Below are 23,858 nucleotides of genomic sequence, written 5' to 3'. Positions count from 1 at the left end.
CCACCCATGCGTTCACACCCACCCATGCGTTCACACCCACCCATGCATTCACACCCACCCATGCATTCACACCCACCCATGCGTTCACACCCACCCATGTGTTAACACCCACCTATGCAGTCACACCCACCCATGAGTTCATACCCACCCATGTGTTCACACCCACCCATGCAGTCACACACCCATGCATGCACACATTCTTCCTCTTATCCATCCATGTGACCACCTCTCCTTTTTTTCTGTCCATCCACCCATGTGTCCATGAATGCCACCCCTCTCTCCCTCCTGGGTGAGTTAATGAAGAGTTAGAAAGAACACTGAAGAGCTGGCTGGCTACTACGGAAAAGAGCTCACAGTCCCCCATGGGAAGAGACGCTAACATGTCCTGATTTCCTCTAAACGCTAGGCCCAGACCCACTGAGGCAGCCCCTGTGAAGGCCAGCATCACTTCAGAGGCACAGACAGAGCCTTCTCTGGACGACCCTGAGGCCACAGAATTGATAGCAGGAGAGGACAGCGTGCGGTATGGCCGGGTAACGACCAGTGCTTTTGCTTCGGCTCTAACATGCCAGGGGGGGCGCTCGCCTTTCTCAAGTTCCTACTGTGGGCCAAATGGGATTGTAACCTCCCTGACCAACGCGCAAGACCCGGAAAGGCCAAATCTGAAATTCATAGTATCGTCTCTCTCCTTCTATACTGCCTCACTCTGTCCTTCAGTCCATCTCATCCTAAGTCCAGAGGATCTGCTAATATTGCCTTTGGGAATTTGACCTGACCTACACCCAACTCACTCTCCTCTCGTTCCCTTCTCTGCCACCCCTCCCTTACATGTCTCATAGGTGAAGACCACCACATACCTGAGCTACCTGCGGGCGGTGGGCACACCCTTCTGCACCTACACCCTGTTCCTCTTCCTCTGCCAGCAAGTGGCATCCTTCTGTCAAGGCTACTGGCTGAGCCTCTGGGCCGATGACCCGGTTGTGGATGGGCAGCAGATGCATGCAGCCCTGCGCGGCTGGGTCTTTGGGCTCCTTGGCTGTCTGCAAGGTATCCCGTGTCAGTGAGCACTGTTCAAGCCCTGCCTCCCACCCCACCTCTTCTGTCTTTGAATGTCTGCTCAGAACATCCTAGGGCCAACCATCCCTGTGTCCTTAAGGTGCGGCTGGAGGGAAGAGGGGCCTGGGGACAGTGCTTCCCTGCTAAGGTGTCTGTGTCCTAGCTAATGACCTCCATCTCCCGTCGATCCTCCAGGCACAGCCACGTTCACCATGCCTCCGCCCACATTCACCACGCCTCCGCCCACGCTCATCACGCCTTCGCCCACGTTCGCCACGCCTCTGCCCACGCTCGTCACGCCTTCGCCCACGTTCGTCACGCACCCACCCACATTCACCACGCCTCCGCCCACGCTCATCACGCCTTCGCCCACGTTCGCCACGCCTCTGCCCACGCTCGTCACGCACCCACCCACGTTCACCACGCCTCCGCCCACATTCACCACGCCCCCGCCCATGTTCACCACGCCTCCTCCCAGACCACACTCCTCACCCAGCACAGGAGGGTGAGGCCTTTCTTTTGCTGCCCTCACTTCCCCCTTTCTCATTTTTCTGTTCCCTTTAAAAAGCTTCTGTTCCTTTACTTACTCATTTTCAGTGTGTGCATGGACACATAGACACTGCAGCGCATGTGTGGTCACACCTGCTAGTATGGGTTTTCTCCTTCTACCATGCTAGCCCAGGGTGGACATGCTCAGGCCACCAGCCATGGCAGCAAGTCCTTTTCCTGTTGAGCCTTCTCACCAACCCAGCTTAATTTATTATTTCAATCAGAGGCAGTCTTTCCCTCCAGTTCAGGCTCACCTCAAACTCAAGATCCCCCGCGTCAACCTCCTACATGCTAGGATTACATGTCTGTATCAGCACAGATACAATAATAAATATTGTAATGATGCCACTAGCCCAGGCTAGCCCTAGCTAGGCAACCAACATGAAGCTGCATGCCACCCAAATGGTTCATTCGGGTGAACTATAATGATAATAATTAATAAAATGATGATAAAATTATAATATTTTGTTATATAATAAAATATATATTATATAACATATAATATAGCATGTTATATATCATATATTTTATACTTTATATTATTATGTAGTATAATAATAACTATTGTGATTATTCCTGAAGTGATTGCAGGTTCACCTCTGCTTCAAGGCAAGGTGCCAAAGGGATACCAGGCTGCGAAGTGATATTGTCATATTGCAGCATGGATATTGACCAAGCCAATCCTGTGACCTTATGTGGAATGGCACTGGTTTATGGTTTATGTAGATGTCCCCACAATCTCCACACTCAGGCTACTGAGCAGCCATGTCCCTGCAAGGACCGGCTGTGGTCTCCTTGAGTAGGGCACCGTCCTCCCTACTCCAGTGCCCCTGTTCTTACCCCCATCCTTCTACATTTCAAACATGGCCACAGTGAAAAGAAAATGCTGCTGAACACGTGGGTTTGGATCCATCGTGAAAGCTGTTTGAGTTAGCCAGAAATAGTAACACACTCCTGTAACCCAGCTACTCAGGAGGCTGAAGGTAGGACTAAGACAAGTTAAGGCTATCCTGGGCTCAGCTGGGCGGTGGTGGCGCATGCCTTTAATCCCACCACTTGGGAGTAAGAGGCAGGCAGATTTCTGAGTTTGAGGCCAGCCTGCTGGTCTACAGAGTGAGTTCCAGGACAGCCAGGGCTATAAAGAGAAACCCTGTCTTGAACCCTCCTCCTGCCCCTCCCCCCAAAAAGACTATCCTGGGCTCAAGGACTGTCCAAGTAACTTGGTGACATACAATCGAAAAATAAGTCAAATCGGGGCCTAGGGAGATGGCTCCACGTAAAGGCTCCTACCATCAAACCTGTTGACTAGAGTTCAACTCTTGTGAGCCACAGACTCCCACAGGTTGTCTTCTGGCTTCTACACACATGCAGGAAACACACACGCACACAAACAAGTACGCATCCATGCACATGTACAAAATACATGTGACTTTTAAGTGAGAAAGTGGGGGACTGTCTGAGGATACAGCTTAGGGCAGAGTGCCTGCCTAGGATGTGTGAAGCCCTGGGTTCCTTCTCTAGTGCTATAGACAAAGAGCGCTTCAGCATGGTCTACTAGGACAGTAGCCGCATCAACAAGACGCTGTGACCTGTCTCCTTTGTAAATAGGCATGTCAGCCCTGACTTTAGGGACCCTTACAGTTTGTAGACCTATCTGCCACAGCTGGGACAAGTTGCTTGAATGCAGATGGTCGTTTAATCCTGTCAGTCAGCCATGCTGGAATGAACCATTTGCGTGGCACGCAACTGCATGTTGACTACCTAGCTAGGGCTAGCCTGGGCTGGTGACATGCCCCTGAAGTCTCATCACTCCAGAGGTGGAGGCAGAAAGATTAGGCATTTGAAGTTCTCTGCTACATCCCAAGTTCAAGGCCAGCTTAGGCTACATGCGAGACTATGTCTCAAAAGAACAAAACATCTGTGAACTATGAAGTCTCTAGAATCACAGAAACCTATTCTCCCACAATACTTAAGTGGACCATCTTAAACCCAGCCAGCAGCAGAGCTGGTTCCTGGAGAAGACGGGGAGCCCCTTGGGAGCAGGTGCAGAAGACTCAGTAGCACCGTGCTTGCAACAGGCCACCTCAGCATCCCCAATACTTCACACTTCTACAGGGAAGGCTCTGATTGGCCTCTTTATGAGTCAGGCGACCACCACGAGCCAATCACAGTAACCCCCATGGCTGGTGTGCTCTGACTGGCTAGTTGAGTCATGTGACTGCGTACACTATACTCTGGAGCTTTGATTGGCAGGAGGGTCACCTTGGCGGTGCCTCCCCTTGCAGCCTCTTTCCCAGCTTCTGGTGGCTTCTGGACCCTTGTTTACCTTAGCTGTTACTGCTACTCCAGTCTCTCTCTGTGTCTGTATCTGTCTCCTGCCTGTGCCCAATTCTTATATAAAGGATATAAAGAACAGGAAGAGGCCTCACCCTAAATCTAGAATATCCTTTTATTGTACCTATGAAACTCGTATTTCTAAATAAGGTTGTATTTAGAGGTCGAGGTCGGTATGGGTTTGGGAAGACACTATTCAACCCACCAGCAGTGGGTTTTTCAGTCATACCGTGGTCATCCGGGTGCTGGGAGAGCTGACCCAGCCCAGCAGCGGGTTCCACTCCAACTCTCCCTCTGCAGCTATCGGACTGTTTGCCTCCATGGCTGCGGTGTTCCTGGGTGGGGCCCGGGCCTCAGGCCTGCTTTTCCAGAGCCTCCTGTGGGATGTGGCTCGCTCTCCCATTGGCTTCTTTGAGCGCACGCCAGTCGGAAACCTGCTGAATCGCTTTTCCAAGGAGACAGACACAGTAGATGTGGACATCCCGGACAAGCTGAGGTCCCTGCTGACCTACGCCTTTGGTCTCCTGGAGGTCGGCCTGGCAGTGACGATGGCCACGCCTCTGGCTATTGTGGCCATCCTACCTCTTATGCTCCTCTATGCTGGGTTTCAGGTATGAAGAGGTCAGGACTAGCTGAGGTCACTTCTGTCAATCCCTTACCTCTGGGCAAAGCTCTGTGGGAGAGGGTCTGCAGCTTGCCACAGGATGGAGAGACTAGAAGGGTGCCCCACCCCCTCCCAAGAACTCCTCGTATGTAACTTTGGGTCCTACTGCTGCAACTTCTTCTCTCATTTGCACACTGCAGGGAATAGCACTGTATGGGCAGGATTATATTGTTTTAAGATGTCTGTTTTCCTCTGAAATTGGCCTAATGCAAAGATCAGCATCTGAGCCAGGAATGATGGGGCGCATCTGTAATGCCAGCTCTCTGGGAAGTAGATGTGGACGTCAGAGCTTTGCTGCCTGAGTGGACGCACAGCCTGGCAGTCTGGGCTGCATGGGACGCTCAGCCAGCTGGTCTTTGGGAAGCTCAGGCTAGCTCAGTCAGGCCTCAATTTGTACATCCTTTTGCCAGGGGACAGGCAGACCTCAGCTGCCATCAGCTCTGCCTCACCCCAACCTCCCTAACACCGAGGAAGTATTTCATCAGTCCAAACCAGGAAAGATTTTGATGTGCCTTTCCTCAACCAATCATAGAGCCAATGCTCTGATATGCTAGGCTGGGCAGTGTGGCAATCTATATGTCCAGGGCAATTACTGAAGGTACCCCCACCCCGTCTCTCCTGTTAGCAACCATGTCTGCTGGTGGCCCCAGCTGCCCACGTCTTCTCTCAGTCCGCCTGGCTTGGGGCAGAGGCTTTGGAGTCAGGCAGAGGTGGCTTTGAACCGGGTCCTGTTGCTAGATTCAGCAGCTGCCTAATACCCCTGCTCCTGAGAAGCCAAGCGAGTGGCTCCTGCAACTCCTTGTGTGCTCATTGACCACTCTCTGTGTCTCCGCCCCTCCTACTCTCTCCCACCACAGGGCCTTTATGTGGCTACATCTTGCCAGCTGAGACGCCTGGAGTCGGCCAGTTACTCATCTGTATGTTCCCATATGGCTGAGACCTTCCAGGGCAGTCTGGTGGTCAGGGCCTTCCGGGCCCAGGCACCCTTCACGGCTCAGCACGATGCCCTCATGGATGAGAACCAGAGGGTCAGTTTCCCAAGACTGGTGGCTGACAGGTAGGAAGAGCCTGGGATCAGAGTAGATAGAACCCCCTCCCCACAAGAGCTGTGCTGCATAGTTAGAGGGGTCACATGGCTTGACCACTGTCACACAAGCTAGGGACCATCTGAGGCAGAGTCCCACTCAGAAGATATGAACACAGAGAACAGCCAAAGTCCCTGATAGTCAGTGGGTTGGAGGTACAAAAAGAAGGATGGTTGCTAGGCAATCATACCAACCTGTTTCCTTGACAACAGGGAGCTGGTGTCCTTAATCCTTCATCACCTTTTGGGACTAAGAAAGAGCAAGACAACTCTCAGTTCTGCCAATTTCAAGCTGGTAGGCCCTGAACAAGTTACACGACCTCTCTGAGCCTCATTTACTCAACTGCTGTCACACTCAAGGTGGCATTAAGGATTAAATCATGACAGGGACTGCTTGCCACATGCCTGGCACTGCTCCAGCCCTCCTTGGGCCTCAGTTTCATCAACCATCAAATGGGAGCAGTGTCTTCTCCCCTCCTGGGGACACAAGAGCACTTGTTCAGGCTAGGTCCCCAGCTCTGTGAACATGCCCAGTTCATAACACATGTTCCCTAGCTGAGAAACATGGGATGGAGGTCAGCGCATGAGGAGAAGGAGAAACTCAGTCAGGGTGGGCTCCCAGGAGAGGTAACATCGGAGCTGAGTGCAAGAGCTGAGTGCATGCGGAGATGAGAACATGACCTAATGAGGAGGCAGGCCAGGGCTGGGAGACGGGGGTGGGATGGGTGGGGGAGTGCTTGCCTTGCTCATCAGAGTTCACTGTATAAAGAATCAAGGGGTGGTAGCATAAGCTTTTTGGGAGAGGGGGCTTGGGATGGAGGCATATCAGTTCCTGAGGCTCGCTAGCAAGCCAGCCTAACTCTCTTGACAAGTTTTAAACCAGCCAGAGACCCTGTTTCACTGGTAGAGCCAGTGTCTTAGTTAGGGTTTTACAGCTGTGAACAGGCACCATGACCAAGGCAACTCTTATAAGGACAACATTTAATGGGGGCTGGCTTACAGGTTCAGAGGTTCAGTCCATTATCATCAAGGTGGGAACATGGCAGCATCCAGGCAGGCATGGTGCAGGAGGAGCTGAGAGTTCTACATCTTCATCTGAAGGCTGCTAGGAGAAGACTGACTCCCAGGCAGCTAGGATGAGGGTCTTAAAGCCCACAGGGACACACCTACTCCAACAAGGCCACACCTCCTAACAGTGCCACTCCCTGGGCACTGCGTATGCAAACCATCACAGCTGGGTAGTGTCAATGCACGCCTTTAATCTCAGCACCCAGGAGGCAGAAGCAGGTGAATCTCTGAGTTTTAGGCCAACCTGGTCTACAGAGTATGTTCCAGGACAGCCAGGGCTACACAGAGAAACTCTGTCTCAAAAATAAATAAATAAATAAATAAATAAATAAACAAACAAATGACGGGTGGCAGCTGAGGGAGGACAGTTGGGATTGTCCCCTAGCTGCATACACGTGTACATGTGTTTACACGCACACCAGGGAGATGATTGGTGGGGGACGGGCTAAACCAGAGATAGAAAACACACATCTGTAAAACAAGAAGCTCTGTGGAACACCCAGCATGGGTCAGGCCTGCAGCTGAGTCACTGGGCAAAACAGAATAGTGTTACCTCTCCTCCCACGGGTCCCATTGCAGAGTCCCCAGTGGGTGGTGAGCATTTACCACGGCCAGTCCACTCCACGCCCACTGAAGTGGGCCCTGCTGTTCCCTCTGAGCCCTGTTTCCCTTATAGGTGGCTGGCTGCCAACCTGGAGCTCCTAGGGAACGGCCTGGTGTTTGTGGCTGCAACATGTGCTGTGCTGAGCAAGACTCACCTGAGTGCCGGCCTCGTGGGCTTCTCAGTGTCCGCTGCCCTGCAGGTATTCCAGCATCTGACCCCTGGCTAGAGGTCAGATCAGAGATGGGTGGACCCCTGCTGGAGTAGTTCCAAGGACTCCTGAGTCTCAACTGCCCAGAACTAGGGAGGTACAGTTTTCAGGGAACTTTGAGTGACCTCAAGTAAGAAGCTCAAGACCCTTTGTGTACCCATCTGAATAATGGGCCAGCACTGCCATTTCAGACAGCCTGTAGATTAGTTGAGACAGGCGAAGAGTGTTGAGAGCCAGTTTCTAGAAGTGTGTCTGTTGTTGGCTCTTGAAAATATGCAGTGTTGGTCACAATATATGTGTCCACAAACACACACATACACACACTCTTACACATACACATTCTCCCCTCTCTTACCGCTTACACACTCCCTCAGACACACTCTTGCACAGTCTCTCCTCTCTCTTACACACATCCCGCCCTCTCTCTCAGATAAAGAAGTTGTTGCCCTAAGAGCTTCATAAACTTCTGTTCAAATCTTCTTTAGGGGGTCAGTGCTCAGGGCAGACCAGCAGCAGGAAAAGCCATAGGAGGGTGGGGTGGTCATGTGGTAACTGCCCCTGCTGTGTCAGACTGGCACAGGTGGAGAGGGCAAGCCAGGAGGAGGAGAGATGAGGCAGGGCCAGCCATGGAACTGCTCATAGGTTCTGGCATGGCCCAGAGTAGAGATCGGGGAGGCCTAGCCCCTCTGTGGAAGCTGCCTAAATGGAATCCAGAAGCCCAGGTCTTGCTGGGTGTTTCAGCCAGCATGGTCTCTGATCCTCGCTCTCTGTTTTGGGCCAGTGGATTTGTGAGAGTGTCGCCTGCTTGCTCTATGCACCTTCTTATTAGCCAAGCCCCACCTCAGTGGGTCCAGGTCCTCAACTTCCCTTTTCCCACAGTCCCCCTTTCTTTGCCTCCCCTGGCACTTGGGTAGGGAGGAGGGCTTATGGATCCAGGGCTTTGGGAACTCAGACGATCCCAGCTGAGGTGTCCTCTCAAACCAGGTGACACAGACTCTGCAGTGGGTGGTCCGCAGCTGGACAGATCTGGAGAACAGCATGGTGGCCGTGGAGCGCGTGCAGGACTACACTCACATCCCCAAGGAGGTGAAGATCGGGAGATGGAATGAGGGACCATGGGTCCAGGGTTGTGCCTGCCCCCTCTTTCCCACAAAGCAACATTCGTGTGAGCTGGAGTCACAGCCAGGGTGGCAGCGATAGTGAAGAGTTAAAACCCTACTTTCTAGCTCCACTGGGCAGGTCACTCATCTGAGTGCCAAGCAGTAGTGTAGTGACAGTGTCCCTGCAACAGCAAGGTTGAGGGAGTGTTTCCTCATCTTAGTGATGACCTTACAGTGACAGCCATAGTCCAGCCATGCAGCAGGGCACAGGACAGGACAAGACCATCACTCAGGCATAGAATAATGCAGCTACAGTGACATCTTAACCAAGCAGCAAGTCAGGAAGGGACAGGACAGCCTCACAGCTGCTGTGTGCCAAAACAGACCAGTAGTGTGTGACACTTCAGGATTGTGGCAGCAACACCATAGGAACAGAACAGTGATGTAAATGATGTGGTGGAAAACTGGGTGCAACAGCTTACAGCTAAACCCCAGCATCTGAAGGTGAGGCAGGAGTATTGCTGCTAGGTCTACGTAGTGAGTTTGAGGCTAAAGCTAGTCTGAGCTAAAAGTTAGAAGCTATGCTGGGTAGAAAATTTGAAGTTAGTTTGGGAGACATGCAAGTTAGGGGCTAGCCTGGGCTACATAGCAAGTTAGAAGCCAGTCTTATCTATATAAAGCAAGCAGTAGCTACATAAGTCAGAGGTTAGTATAGGCTGCATAGAGAGTTGGAGTGTAGCTGAGATAAATAGTGATTTGGGGGACAGCCTGGGTTAAATAGTGAGTTAGAGGTTAGTCTGTGTTACAGGAATGTTAGAAGCTAGCCTGGGCTACATACGGAGACCTTGTTCCAAAACAACAACAAAACAGTGCCAGGATGACCTGGACTGATTTCCAAATGAAAGGCATAGCGGGAAGCTGAGGTTCTGAAAAGCAGACCGCCTGTGAAAAGCCTGCTGGACAGTTCCTCTGATCTGTGCCCAACCTGTTCCTTGACCCAGGCTCCCTGGAAGCTGCCCACCTGCACAGCCCAGCCTCTCTGGCCTTGTGGGGGACAGATTGAGTTCCGGGACTTTGGGCTCAGACACCGGCCAGAGCTGCCAATGGCTGTACAGGGTGTGTCCCTGAAGATCCATGCAGGAGAGAAGGTGGGCAGCCCTCCTGTTACCTCCTGGTGGGCACCAGAGTCCAAGTCTGAGACCCTGCCCAGGTTTCTTAGATTCCATCTCACACACCCTGATCTGCCTCTAGGGGTGGTTTCCTGGGTCTCCCTTGAGCTCCCTGTACGAGAGTCGCGTTGGGCTGCATGGAAGGATGGACAAAGGACAGATTAGAGAGGATGGACTGTAGGGAAGAATGAGACCCATGGGTAGTGTCGGGAACGACTACAAGGAAAGATGGGGAGTAGATGAAAGAATACATGGACAGACTGATGGATGGGTGGAAGGAAGACCAGGGGCTGCGAGGAGAAGGCACGGGTAGCACAGGATGCAGGGGAGGATGTGGGGGAAATGGTAGGGCCTGCCTGGAAGGAGGGGAGTGCGTAACAGAGGAAACAGGAGGTGGGATGGAAGGATGAGCAGTTGTGTTCAGGGAGCATGCTCAGTGGAGGGTGAGCACACAGACAAGTCCTGTGCAGGGAAAGAATCTTTCAGGTAGGTATCCATGACCCCCAGGGTTGGCAGACCTGCTCTGTGGGGTCTCAGTCTTCCGTCACCTGACAGGTGGGCATCGTGGGCAGGACAGGGGCCGGGAAGTCCTCCTTGGCTTGCGGCCTGCTGCGGCTTCAGGAGGCTGCAGAGGGTGGTATCTGGATCGATGGGGTCCCCATCACCCATGTGGGGCTGCACACACTGCGGTCCCGAATCACCATCATCCCTCAGGTGAGGCCTAGGACCCTGGGAGAGAGATGGTGGAGGAGGGAACTGTGGTACGTCCCAGTTCTGACCCGGCATCCCTCCGGCCAGGACCCTGTCCTGTTCCCAGGCTCTCTGCGGATGAACCTGGACCTGCTTCAGGAGCACACAGATGAAGGCATCTGGGCAGCGCTGGAGACAGTGCAACTCAAGGCCTTCGTGACCAGCCTGCCCGGCCAGCTGCAGTATGAGTGTGCAGGCCAGGGAGATGACCTGAGGTATGGCCATCCACCAATGGCAAGCCCAGTAGGAAGTGGGCAAGGGCAGGGACGGTCTGGGCTCCAGGGGACAGCCCCCTTCTGCTAATACAGGTCTTGATCCTTTCCTGCAGTCCTAACCCTTGGAATCTCTGTGCCACGATCTTTTTTCCGTGGCAAAACCCAGCCTAGACTCTTGTTTTTTGGTTTTTGTTTTTGATTTTTTGGTTTTTTGGTTTTTTGAGACAGGGTTTCTCTGTGTAGCTCTGGCTGTCCTGGAACTCACTCTGTAGACCAGGCTAGCCTCGAACTCTCGAACTCAGAAATCCGCCTGCCTCTGCCTCTCAAGTGCTGGGACTAAAGATGTGTGCCACCACCGCCCTGCTCAGCCTAGACTCTTGATCCTACTTCGTATTTATTTTTGAAAGGAAAAGTATCAGCTCAGGATGCCCAAGGTCAAGTTCTCAGACCAAGTTCTCAACACAAATGAGATTTATATACCCCAGAGGGACAGAGGGCAGTGATAAGGGGCTGGAGGATGAGGGAGAAAGGACCAGGGAGAAGGGAAGGGGTATCCATCCCAGAGGGACAAAGGACTGCCTCTAGTAAGAGAGGAGACAGACATGGCACATAGGAAAATGGCAGTTCATAAAGGTATAAGGGGAAAGCCTGTGTTAGGATGAGGTGTTTAATTCTGACTGGACATGTTAATTAGGATGGCCAAAGGGGGTTTTTGATTGCCCCCTTCAATATTTTGATAGCTGGCTCTTGGTATTCAGCCTCAGAAGGGGAAGAGACTAGACCTTGGCAGTTAGCTCTGGGAATGTAGATTTTGGGGTTTTTTTTTTTAGCAAGGCCTGGAGGAATGTCAAGGCCTGCCAGACCCACGCCCTCATGCTCAAGCTGGCCAGAGTCCCTTCAACTTTGGGACAAAAATATTATGCTTGATGTTGGCACTGATTCCAGATTTGTTGTGGCTAATTGATAGTGAGTCCTCTTTCCATGAAGTGTGTGTGTGTGTGTGTGTGTGTGTGTGTGTGTAGAGACTGAAGGTCAACCTTGGCTTCTTAAGCTCTCCACCTTATTTCTTGAGACAGAGTCCCTCACTGAACCTGGTGCTCATTGCCTCTCCTAGGCTGGTAGGCCAAAAGTCTCCCAGGAGGATCCTCCTGTCTCTGCCTTCCCAGAGCTGGGATTACAGGCACCATGACCGCTTTTATGAGTATGTTGGGGATCTGATCTCAGGTCGTTATGTGTGTAAGACAGGAATTTTCCTGCCTGAACGGTCATCTCTCTAGTAGTGCCTTTTGCCACAATATTTTAAGGATGAAATACACAAAATAAACAGAGGCTGGGGAGATACATTGTACCAGTTTTTGCTAGTGTAGGGCAGTTAATGTAGGGCCTTGAGCATGCTGAGCCCTAGTCTTTCCTGAGTGTGAGATTAGCAACGTGAAGCATCATTATGCTGGTCGTGGTGGTGCAGGCTTGTGATCCCAGCACTCAAGGGCTGAGCCGTGAAGATTTCAAGTTTGACACTAGCCTAGGCTACATAGTGAGATGAGACACTGTCTCAAACAAAACAAAACAAAACAAAAAAAAAACAAAAAACCAAGTAAGGCTATGTTCCACACCTTTAATCCCAGCATTCAGAAGGCAGAGATCTGTGAGTGTGAAAACTGGTCTACACAGTGAGTTTCAGGCCAGCCAGGGCTACATGGTACCATCCTGTTACAAACAAAGAAAACCCAAAAGAGACAGTAGTTACCTTCTGCAGCTGGTGCCCACTTAAACACTTAGCACGTTATGATGGGGGCTGGGAGACAGATGCTCAGTGGGTTAAGTGCTTTCTGAGCAAGTGGGAGGACCAGAGTTCGAATCTCCTGAGTGCACCTAAGAGCCAGGTGGGCTAACCAGCTATCCATCATCTCAGTACTCAGGATGCAGAGATGGGAGATCCTTGGAACAAGCTATTGAGGCAGACTAGCTAAGTCAGCCTAGGTTAAAGAGAGACCGTCTCTGTTGATAAAGTAGAGAGTGATGGAGGAAGACACTGATGTCAGCCTCTGACTGATGTCAGCCTCTGACTGATGTCAGCCTCTGACTGATGTCAGCCCCTGGCCTCCACACACACGCACGTTACATGCAAATGAAAGAAAGGAAAAAACAGCCTGTTCAGACGTGGAGACCCCAAGGCCAGGAAGGTGTGAATGACTTGCCACAGTCAACCTACATCAAGACAACAGGAATGGAACTGTCCTACCCCGGAGACCTGGGTCCTCACGGTGGGACAGGGACAATACACACAGACTCCATCCGCAGCTGTCCCCAGGGCCATCTTGTAGACAGGCCTATACTAACTCATGACACCTACTTAGCCTAACCATGCCGTGCATTCGCAGCGTGGGTCAGAAGCAGCTCTTGTGCCTGGCACGTGCCCTTCTCCGGGAAACCCAGATCCTCATCCTGGATGAGGCGATGGCCTCCGTGGACCCAGGGACAGAGATGCAGATGCAGGCGGCCCTGGAGCGCTGGTTTACACCGTGTACAGTACTGCTCATTGCTCACCGCCTGCGTTCTGTGATGGACTGTGCCAGGTAAGACGTCCCTCCCGACGGTGGTGCACAGGGTCAGGGAGGCATGGGAAGACATGGAATGTGTTCATCTGCAAGTGTCCCGGGATGGATCCTGAAGTGTCCACTGTGCAGGAGGCATGACCAAGCCCCCAGGGAAAGGCACTTGGTCCAGGACCAGGGTATCCAGGAAGCTGAGGGTGTGGGGGTGGAGGCAGGGTCAGGTGGCAGCTTGGGAAGTCAGACATCTGGGGGAGTGAATTGAAAGTAGAGCTGGGCTCTCAGTGACAAGCCTCAACTACTGTCACAAGAACTGCCCCATGTTTTCCTTGCAGGGTCCTAGTCATGAATGAGGGGCAGGTGGCAGAGAGTGGCAGTCCAGCTCAGCTGCTGGCCCAGAAAGGCCTGTTTTACAAGCTAGCTCAGGAGTCAGGCCTTGCCTGAGTCAGGACTCTTCATGACCCCGTGGATCCAGCCATAGAGCCTGCAGAGGCTGGAGGTGCCAGAGACCCAGGGGTCACATGATGTCCCATCTAAACTCCTCTTTGAGAGGAAGATGGCAGAGAAAGTGACAGAGCATTGAGACACCAGACCGAGAAGAACCCAGCATGCCCAGGTTGGCCTGAGCAAGGCCACGCCCACCCCAAGCCAAGCAGATGGTGACTCTCAGCCCAAGCTGTGTACATCAAGGCCACACCCACCCCAGGCCAATCGGATTGGATGCCCGGGACCAGGGTGATGGTGTGCACATATTCCCTAAACTCCTTATTCTGAAGTCATTGTAGATTTCACACACAGTTTTAAGAAATCACATGCAGAGAAGCCGCGAATCCTCTGCCCTGTTTATTCCAGGGGTGACACCTTGTCCAGCTCTTAAGACAAGATCCTCTGTTGCTCGTGTGTCTCTGTTTGGATTTAGTGCTTTGTGTTCTCATTGGTTTTTGAGACAGAGTTTCACATAGCCCAGGCTGGCCCTGAACTCTCTTTGTTGCTGAGGATGGCCTTGAACATCTGATGCTCCTGCCTTCCCTCCCAGGTGCTGGGATCACAGGCCAGTGTCACCACACCCTGTTCGTGGGTCCCAAACCCAAGGCTTTGTGTGTGCTTGACGAACACTCTAACAACTGTGTTACATCCCCAGCTCTGGATTCAGTTTTACACCTGAGTAGTGAAGGATCTCTCACTATGTAGCCCAGGATGGCCTCAAACTCAAGAACTCAAGATCCTCCCGTCTCAGCCTTCAAGTGCTGGAATGACAGTCATGGGCCACTACACCTGCCGTGACTCACCACGGTTTAGTGACATCACCATCACTGTGGGTCCTGTGAGCAATAGTGTGCTGAACAGTATCCTTAGTGTCTACTCAGAGACGCCCCTCCTATAGCTGTGGCAAAGAGATTCCCACACACCACCATGGTCCTCAAGGCCTGCATCACTGATTTAATCTGCCCTAGTCGCACTCATGATTCTCTGATACACGGGCAGTGATGTGTTGGGCTCAGGAAAGGACTCCTGCTTGCTTCTAGGACACAGGGCTTGCTCTTCCTTCTACCCCAAGGTTTCTCTGTTTGGCTACGCTTAATGAAGGGTTTGTGGGGCTTACTTCCAGACCAGAGGATTCCCCTTTGCTAGTATAGTCTGCAGCTCGTTCTGAGGGCTTCCACAGGGCCGGAGCCAGCATCATCACCGTGACTACTTTTCTTGTGCAAAAGAGAAAACTGAAGCCAAAAAGTGGAGACCTGTGGTATCCATTGCCAAAGTGGAAAGTTGCTCCTGGGCTTTTAATCAGCCAGTTCCAGTGGTCCAGTGGTCCTGTGGATAGGTCTGCCCTGGATGAGCCAGAGATGGGGGCACACAGCACTTGGCCTGAGCAGAGGCTGCTGTGTGTCTGCAAATCCAGCTGGGGATGCAGGAGGGACTCTGTGGAGGTCCCACCTTGTTCTGAGAATAGAGTCTGACCCACAGGGTGGCCATCACAAGGGAGCACCAGGTAGGCAAGCAGGGTAATGCAGGCCATTAATCCCTCAGCCAGGGTCTCCTGCCTGCAGGGCCCAGCTTATGGAAGGATCAACAATCAGCCCGAGCAGGCCACAGGGCACACATTCTCAGGGTTAAGTTCAAGAGGCCCTGGTGACAATAGGCTCTGTCCCATCCAAGAACCATGGCTCTGTGTGGGAGTTGTGTGGAGTACTCTAGAATGGTCTGGAGTAAACACAATTAGCAGAACCAGGAGAAGCAAAGCCAGCTTGAACAGGACCTGGGGGAGGACATGGGAGGATTGCAACAGAGTTACACCATTGTCTCCTGTGTTCATGGGGTCAGTGTAGCTGCTGTACAATAGACAGACTGTGTGACTGAGCCGGGTTGCTAAGGACAGACGTCAGGACAGCCCTGAGGAAAAGCCCTTCTCCTATGCTCTGAAGCCCTGACTTGGTCAATGCTTCCCTCAGCTGCCTGTTCACAGAGCAGATTAAACTTGACTCAGGGACCCACTGCCCATCCCAGCTAATTCCAAAGTGTGCTCTCAGAGGCTGGAACTGGAATCCAGAAACATGGCCCACATGACTGTGAAAGGGTCAACCCCGCAGGTCCTCAGATCTCCTGTGGGGGCCTCACCTTGTATAGTATGTGATGACATTGAGCTGGTGGGCAAGGTATAGCCTTCAAACTGTGTCTGGATGATGGACTGAATGGGGACACCTGCCTCTAAGTCCACAGTCACTGTAGCCTCATCAAACACTGGAATGTTTGTCTTCCTCAGTAGGGCCCAGGCCAGCCACACAAGTTGGCACTGCCCGATGATAGGAAGGGAGAAAACGCCAGAGATAGGAGCTCACACTATCTTATACGGAACCAGGCCTGGAGTGGAAGAAAGATAGCAGACAGTTTGGTCAGCTGTGGGCAGGGAACACACCTACTCCTCATATCCACACCCATGACAGACATTACTAATCAATCATACTACACCTTCTGGTGAGCTGAAAATTAGCTTAGAATCATTCCCAGCACAAGGCTCAGAGGTGATATTCAAAGTATTAGCCCAGTTTGGTATGGATGACATAATGGATAGCAAAAGTGCCTAGTTACCCGTGCATCTCATTGAGCTGCAGGGCCTCAGCACTGGCTGGGCTCAAACACATGCCCAGCCTTGGCCAATGGGATGCTGGTAGAATCGTCAAGAAAATGAACACTGAGCATGCTCACTCTTACACATCTCCCATCACCATGACAACTTGCCGTGGCCAGTCTGGGGCAGAGGAGAAGGGGGTGTTGTAAAATATACAGGTATTGGTCTCTTTGAGGCCAAGTAGATCAGTCAAAAGCTAGCTGTCTTTCCCATCACTCCCCCTGCCCCATGATTGAGCCCAGCAAAGATCAGCACGGCCACTGGCTGAGTACCCTAGCATGGGACCAGAATGGAGGCTGTTTGCTCCAGTGATGAGTAACTGAAGCTAGCATAGATGGAAGGAGGCAGAATATTCAAACACACGACTCTTGCCTGCCTACCTACCTCAAGTTCTTCCTGCCTTCCGTGTGCTTGTGATTCAGCTTCTCTAGCAAGGCAGATATGAAACCCTTCAGATGAGGGAGCTCCTAGGCCATGCAGAGGCCATCAGAACCCTGGCTGAATGGGTCCAGATTCAAGCAGAGAGAAACTAAAAACAAAAACGAGGTCCTGTGCTAGAATAGTCGACAGCATGTGTGACAGCTAAATCTAGAAGGTCTCCCACAGACTTAGATGTTTAGAGCCCTTATCCCTCACCTGGGGGAGTTATTTAGGGGATTCTGAGGGCCCTTTAGGAGGTGTGTCCTGGCTGAAGGAAGTGGGCTGCTGGGGGCAGACCTGATTTTTTTTGGGTTCTTGCTGCCTGGTTGCCTGACATGTAGAGTCATCACCACAAACCTCTACACTATGACCATGCTCTCCCCGCTATGATGGACAGCAACCCTGTGGCACTATGAGCCAAAATAAACCCCTTGCCTTAGAGTTTTGCTGCTGTGAACAGATACCATGACCAAAGCAACTCTTATAAGGACAACATTTAATTGGGGCTGGCTTACAGGTTTAGAGGTTCAGTCCATTATCAAGCAGGCAAGAACATGGCAGCATCCAGGCAGACATGGTGCAGGAGTAGCTGAGAGTTCTACATCTTCATTTGAAAACTGCTAGCAGAATACTGTCTTCCAGGCAGTCTTAAGTCTTGAGGGTCTTAAGCCCACAACCACAGTGACACACCTTCTCTAACAAGACCACACCCACTCCAACAAGGCCACACCCACTCCAACAAGGCCACACCCACTCCAACAAGGCCACACCCACTCCAACAAGGCCACACCCACTCCAACAAGGCCACACTTCTAATAGTCCCGCTCCCTGGGCCAAGCATATACAAACCCTCACACCCCTCTTCCCCACTGATGATTCTATCACAACTGCCAGAGAAGTAATGAACAACGTGTAACAATCACACCTCCCTGAACAAAGGTGGTCCACAGAGGTAAGGCACAAGATGCTCAGACTAGAACAGAAAGGGACCTGAGTCCCCCCCAAAGCATGAACTCTGAGAGACATTCAAAATATCTGGAAACTCCTGAGCTAACTGGACTAAAACTGGTATTTTTGCAAAACTTCACCAAACTTTCAAATGCAAATGCGCTAGGAATTTTTTTAGAAAGGAATTGTGGCATGAATGATTCCTGTAGTACTGAGGATACCTCCTGGTGTGATTTAAATGAGAAATGTCCCTCACAGTGTAAGCATCCATGATTCGACAAAGAATTATACCTCAGACCCAAATACTATATAAAAGCAAAGAATGTTTTACTCTGTAGAAGTCCAGCATGCTGGGGTCTCCCATTCCAAGACAGAGACACCCAAGTGAGCTTGAAGGCCCGATTTAAAGCACATTAGGGGAATTCCAGGGAGGGATAGGTGACCTCTACCATTGGCTTTATCTCTAGGAACATTCTAGAACCATTGCAGGGGAAGTTTGGAAACTGCTGCTGACCCATGGTCCTTGCCTCAGGCCAGGTGGTGGGGCAGCTTCTAAGGCATGGACTTGCCCATTTCTTGGAAACAGAGATTTAGTTAGGTCTAGACTCCTGAACTGCCAATTTGAAGCCTGTCATGGAGTCAGCCTGTCTCAACAGGCCCCGTGTGTCTGAATGATTGGTTCCAGGTAGTCATGCTGTTTCGGAAGGTTCTGGAACCTGTAGGAGGTGTGGCCTCCATAGAGGAATTGCATCATTATGGGGTGGGCTTTGAGACCTTACAGCCTCGTTGGCTTCCTGTTCTTTCTTCTTGTGTGTGGATGGAATGTGATGGCTTTGCTTCCTGCTCCTGCTTCCATGCCTTCCCTGCCATTACAAACTCTACCTCTGGAACCGTGAACTAAAATATACCCTTCCTCAGAGTTGCTTCTGGTGGTAGTATTTCATCTCAGCAGCAGGAGAGTAATTGACGTATGCACTCGACCCCATCCCCAGAACAGACTCTCAGAGAAGCCCAAGGAAAGCCACAACCAGATCAATGCATTAGGGAACTGCTGCCCCCGGGGATCAGTCCAGAAAAGTCTTATTTGTTGCTTAGCTCTAGGAAATGGTAGAGATTAACAGAGTGACTCTTGTAACTGGCAGAAAAGATAGTGTCTTACTGAGTCCCTCACTACCAAAATCCACAACTGCTCTGGTCCCTTGAATGAAATGGCATACATGTGTGTGTTATGTGTATGCACATGTTATGTGTGTGTGTGTCCATTTGTGTATACATATGTTAGTATGTATATTTATGTGTTTGCATATGTATTTACCGTGTGTGTAGATTTGTATCTGTGTACATGTGTATCTATATATGCATGTGTACATATGTGTATTTGAGTGCGTACGTGTATGTAATTTTGTTTGAACTATTTTTGTGTGTACATGCATGCATTTATATGTACACATTTTATATCTGTGTTTGTGAGTGTATATCTATGTATGAGTACATGTGTACCTTAGTGTGTATATGTATGTTTGTATATTCGTGTGCATACATGTATATGTTCCTGTTTTTGTGCATACATGTATATGCTTATGTGTGTATATGCATGTTCATGTGTACACGTGAGTATATTTATGCTTGTTTGTACTTGTGTGTATTTGAATGTGTATATGTTCGTGTGTATTTTTATGTGTCTGCATGTCTATCTTTCTGTTTGTGTACATACATGTGTATGCTTATATGTCAGTGTATGTGCATGTTTATATATGTACACATGTATGTTTATGTTTGCGCATGCATATGTTGATGTGTACACATGTGTCTATGTATACAAATGTGTATGTTTATGTGTGTGCATGTGTACATTTATTTTAGTTGCGCATGTGTATGCGCTTGTGTGAACATGTGTGTTTTATGTTTGTACACACACACACACACAAATGGTAGGACCTCAGTGTGCACTGATCTACTTCTGCATCCGTACGTCAGTGTCCAGGAGCACTGTTAGAATAACGTGTGCTGACTTCCAGCCCATGTGTGGGAGGGGCTTTAGTAGTCCAGTAGCCCTTGCCACTGTACTCTTATTACCGTTCGCTCTACCTGACTCATCTTCCAGATGCACTGCTCTATTCCTAAAAGTGTGGGCTCATCTATTCTAGCTTAAGCGTATTCAAAGCTGTACAGGAATCCCGTCTGCTCTGTTGTAGATGCACGGCACTTTACCCCCGACAGTAGCACATCTGCTTTTGAAGGATGCCCTTCTGTAGTGCTTTCATAATAGATGCATGTGGACTCCCGTAACAGACACCCGTGTCCATCCATCTACTGGAATATCTGTCTGTGCTCCTGACTAGAACGTCAGTGAGCACCAGTAGTCTGCATCCTTGAGTCCTGCAGTAGTTTTACAGTTGAGTACATTTCTGTAATAGAAGTTGCACTTGGAAATCCATGACTGTGGCTACAGGGGAAAATGCAAGAATATTCCTGTTATAGTGAGTCCATGTGTGCTCGGTTGGATTTGCACACATGCTGGACTAGTATCCGTGGCAGCCTGCTGCTCACGGGCACCCATGTGTTCTGCTATGCTGTTAAGGACTTGTACGTGTGACTCTCGGAGTGCACCCCTCTACTCCTGCACTAGAGCCTCAGTGTCCAGGTGCAGCGCTGCATTCTCTGCTGCAGGGCATTTGCAGTGCATTAGTGGCATAGCTGTCCTTGCAGTTGTTTGGCAAATCCTGTTTGCACAGTGTGCTGCGCCATCTCTGTTCGCCACTCTGATGCTATACCGTGTGTGCTGCTGCTCTTGTTCAGGCTTGCGTCCTCACACACATCCATCCATTTGCTGTGCTGTAGATGCAGGTCAGTTTACACTGTGGCGGGAGTACATTGGCTTTTGCAAAGAATCCGTCATGTGGAGATTTAGTGGTGGATGCCTGTGTGCTGCACTAGTACACTCGTGTGCAGCGGTGAACTACTGTATCCTCGTGAGTCTAGTATTTCCATGAGTGTGGATGCCCGAGAGCCATAAGTCCTGCAGTAGTATTGTATTTGTGTGCTTTTCAGTAATAGGACTGTGTGCAGCTGAACTCATTTGTCCATGAGTACTGCTTTACGAGAACATGTGTGAGCACTTCTCCAATATGGACTCCATGTGCACACCTTTACTTGTATTTCCATGAACAACAGTCTACAAGGGATCACGGATACGGGAGCTCACATGAATGTAAAGTAAAGGCGTGTCTGTGGATTCACTGTGAGAGACTTGATCGTACATGGTCTCTGCACGTGAATCATATTAGTAAAGCATTAGTAGCATTTTCTGTGCATGAATTATATTAGTAGAGCGACACACACACACACACACACACACACACGCACGCACACACACCCCTAAAGCACCATACACAGCGTCTTTGTAAAAACCTGTAGGTGTCTCTGTGCTCATAGATAAAGCATCACACCCGGATGCCCAAGCTCAGCCATACGCAGAAGTCTTATTTCAGAAAAGCACATGAATTTGGTAATACAGCAGGACTCGTGGATTGAGGACATCAGCATTCTTAAAAGACTAGCCAGGAACCCACAAAGATACATTAGTATTTTCCGCCCATGACTTATATTAGCAGAGCCCCACGCATGCATCGGTTACTAACGCACTACACAATGGCATCTCTGTAAAAACCTGTAGGAGTCACAGAGGTGCTCGTGCTCACAGATTAGCACTAGGGGAACCTGGAATCTTAAACACTCAGGGTTGTTGCTCCAAAGAGAGGGATGCACAGTAGCTATCTACACAGAAGGCTGGGCGTGGGTATGATTGCCAACCTTTGCACTGTGCGCCTGAGACCACTGCGGGTCCTCCCCCAGACCTTTAGCATCAGCTTCTTCTCCTCAGTCAATCTATACAGCCCATCATTGTGGGTTTTACAAAGAGTCTCAATGTAGTTGCATTTGCTCTGTATTTAGCTTACTTTGCTCCTCAAAGAGATTTATGTATGTTTTGCTGTGCATGTGGGCTTGAGACAATTATCACCAGAGTAAGTTTTCACCAAACTGTGCTGTGCTTAAATATGCCTACGATGAACTTTGAACCAACACTAGCTACTTATCCGTGTTGCACTAAACTGCCTCCCAAGGATCATCTCTCTGCCGGTCATAGAGGTCATTGCAAAAACTTACGGACTCCTGCAGCAGAACTAACGTGCGCTTATAGCAGAGCAGATGTAACTCCAGAGCTCTGGACACGCCTGCCATAGAACAACACTGTACACATTTTCAGGAGTAGACCTGGCATTTACAAGTATGCAAACACGGATAAGCAGCTACGGACGTGAAAGTGCACAGCAGCAAAACCGGTTGTACCACTGATGTACCACATGCAGACGTCCTGCACCGTGAGTGAGCATGGGCTTCCTAGAAATGCAGATGAGATGTAGTCATGGCAGCGCCCTCTGCATTGAAGAAGTGCCTTGAAAGCAGATGTCCTAACATCTGCACGCACATGCATATAATAGTGCATCCGAACACACTGAAGTTGCTCAGCATCAGTCAACACTGTGCACCAGTACATCAGCACACAGGAAATGCAGCCAATGCAGTGTATTCATGGGTGTATGAACACAGCCATGCACAGCTGTACTATTACAGAAACAAAAAGAGCATGCGTGATCGCTCTCCCATTGAATTCGCGTGCGCTCACCTCTTGCGTTTAAATGTGAGCTGCTGTGTTAGTTAGTGCACCACTGGGGACTGCTGTTTGTGAATTTCCATCAGATTTGTTAAATGCTCATCAGTTTAGGCAGAATCAGTAGTAAACAAGTTTGGTAAAGAGGCCATTGTGCAATGCCTTACTAATATACCCATGTATCAATTCATGTGGTGACTAAGACATCGTGTGCACCGAGGCACTATTGTACCTTTCAGTGTGCCTGTGTATTAACTTTCATGGGTGCTTATAACTGGCATCCATGAGTCCTGCTGTAATGCTACATTCATGTGCCTTTCAGTAATACCACATCTGTGTACGGCTATACTCAGACATCCCTGTTTGTTGCTTTACAAAGACACATGGTATCAAGCCTATAACATGGAACCTATGTCCACTCCTTTACGTGTATTTACACGGATGCTGGATGCTGCTGTACTAGTACCTTGTGTGGACTAAAGGCCCTGACATCTAGCTGTTCTGACGTGTTACTCCATGCAAGGACACACTGATCCCGGGACCTCGGTATGCATTAGTACTGCAGTGTCCTGATGGAGTGTTACAATGAGATTCTCATATGAGCTGCTTTCTAGTGACTCTTCCATCACTTCTATTACAGTGTTGGTACCTGAGTCACATGGGACAATAGAAGAGAGACACCCGAGGATGAAATCAGGCTTTGCAGCCACAGAGATAAACAGCCTCTGGTGAACTGAACCCTGGAAGACTTGCAGAAGCATATTTATTGATTGTTTCACAAAATGTATTTTTAGAGTAAAACAGATTCCTCAGACCAAAACCCAGCTCTAATCTGTGTGTTTCTTGAAGGAACATCTCACCGTTGCAGTTTTGGTCCTACCTTGGGCACTGTCTGCAGGGCTTAATAATGCAACACATTCCTGGTTTGCCAAGAACACCTTGTGACTAAAGTCATGCAAAGCTCCTTCAGAAAGAAACAACTCTATACATCACAGAGAGCAATCACTGTTCCCTGCAATGATTTCTTCAAGGTCTAAGTACTCCCAGAAAACAACCACTTCATTCTGATGTTTACAGCAGACACAGTGACTACTAAATCTCTCACCACATCGCAGTTCATCTGTGTGTGGTGCATTTGGACAACCATTCCTGCTGCTTTCGTTATTTTTATTACATGGTGTAACTGCCCATCCTGGTGCATACCTCTATTCCTAAAACCGTGTGCACTGCAGGTCTAGCTCAGGCCTGGTCACAGCTGTACAGTAAATGCATCAGCTTCGTGTGCACTGCAGGTCTAGCTCAGGCCTGGTCACAGCTGTACAGTAAATGCATCAGCTT

The 23,858-nt window shown here is 50.1% G+C and overlaps 1 protein-coding gene across 4 annotated transcripts in view; it reads left to right on the top strand.

Annotated features, from left to right (window-relative positions):
- The window catches only part of Abcc6 (ATP binding cassette subfamily C member 6), a 51,356-nt gene extending 37,103 nt beyond the window's left edge, over positions 1-14,253 (top strand). Inside the window, exons 21-31 of one of the 4 annotated variants that reach the window (XM_028788797.1) lie at positions 407-533; positions 840-1,047; positions 4,240-4,550; positions 5,461-5,660; positions 7,432-7,558; positions 8,552-8,653; positions 9,669-9,815; positions 10,392-10,550; positions 10,635-10,801; positions 13,183-13,377; positions 13,689-14,253. In XM_028788797.1, the coding sequence (XP_028644630.1) occupies positions 407-533; positions 840-1,047; positions 4,240-4,550; positions 5,461-5,660; positions 7,432-7,558; positions 8,552-8,653; positions 9,669-9,815; positions 10,392-10,550; positions 10,635-10,801; positions 13,183-13,377; positions 13,689-13,797 (1,852 nt within the window). In that variant the 3' untranslated portion in view covers positions 13,798-14,253. Of the gene's footprint in view, positions 1-406; positions 534-839; positions 1,048-4,239; positions 4,551-5,460; positions 5,661-7,431; positions 7,559-8,551; positions 8,654-9,668; positions 9,840-10,391; positions 10,551-10,634; positions 10,802-13,182; positions 13,378-13,688 lie in introns of those variants that run through there. The other 3 variants (XR_003714087.1, XR_003714088.1, XM_028788798.1) reach the window with 3 other exon arrangements.
- The last annotated feature ends 9,605 nt before the right edge of the window (positions 14,254-23,858 follow it).

The sequence above is a fragment of the Grammomys surdaster genome, unplaced genomic scaffold, assembly GCF_004785775.1.
Source record: "Grammomys surdaster isolate TR1022 unplaced genomic scaffold, NIH_TR_1.0 125769, whole genome shotgun sequence".
Lineage (NCBI taxonomy): Eukaryota > Metazoa > Chordata > Mammalia > Rodentia > Muridae > Grammomys > Grammomys surdaster.
This window is presented reverse-complemented; position numbering and strand designations above follow the sequence as displayed.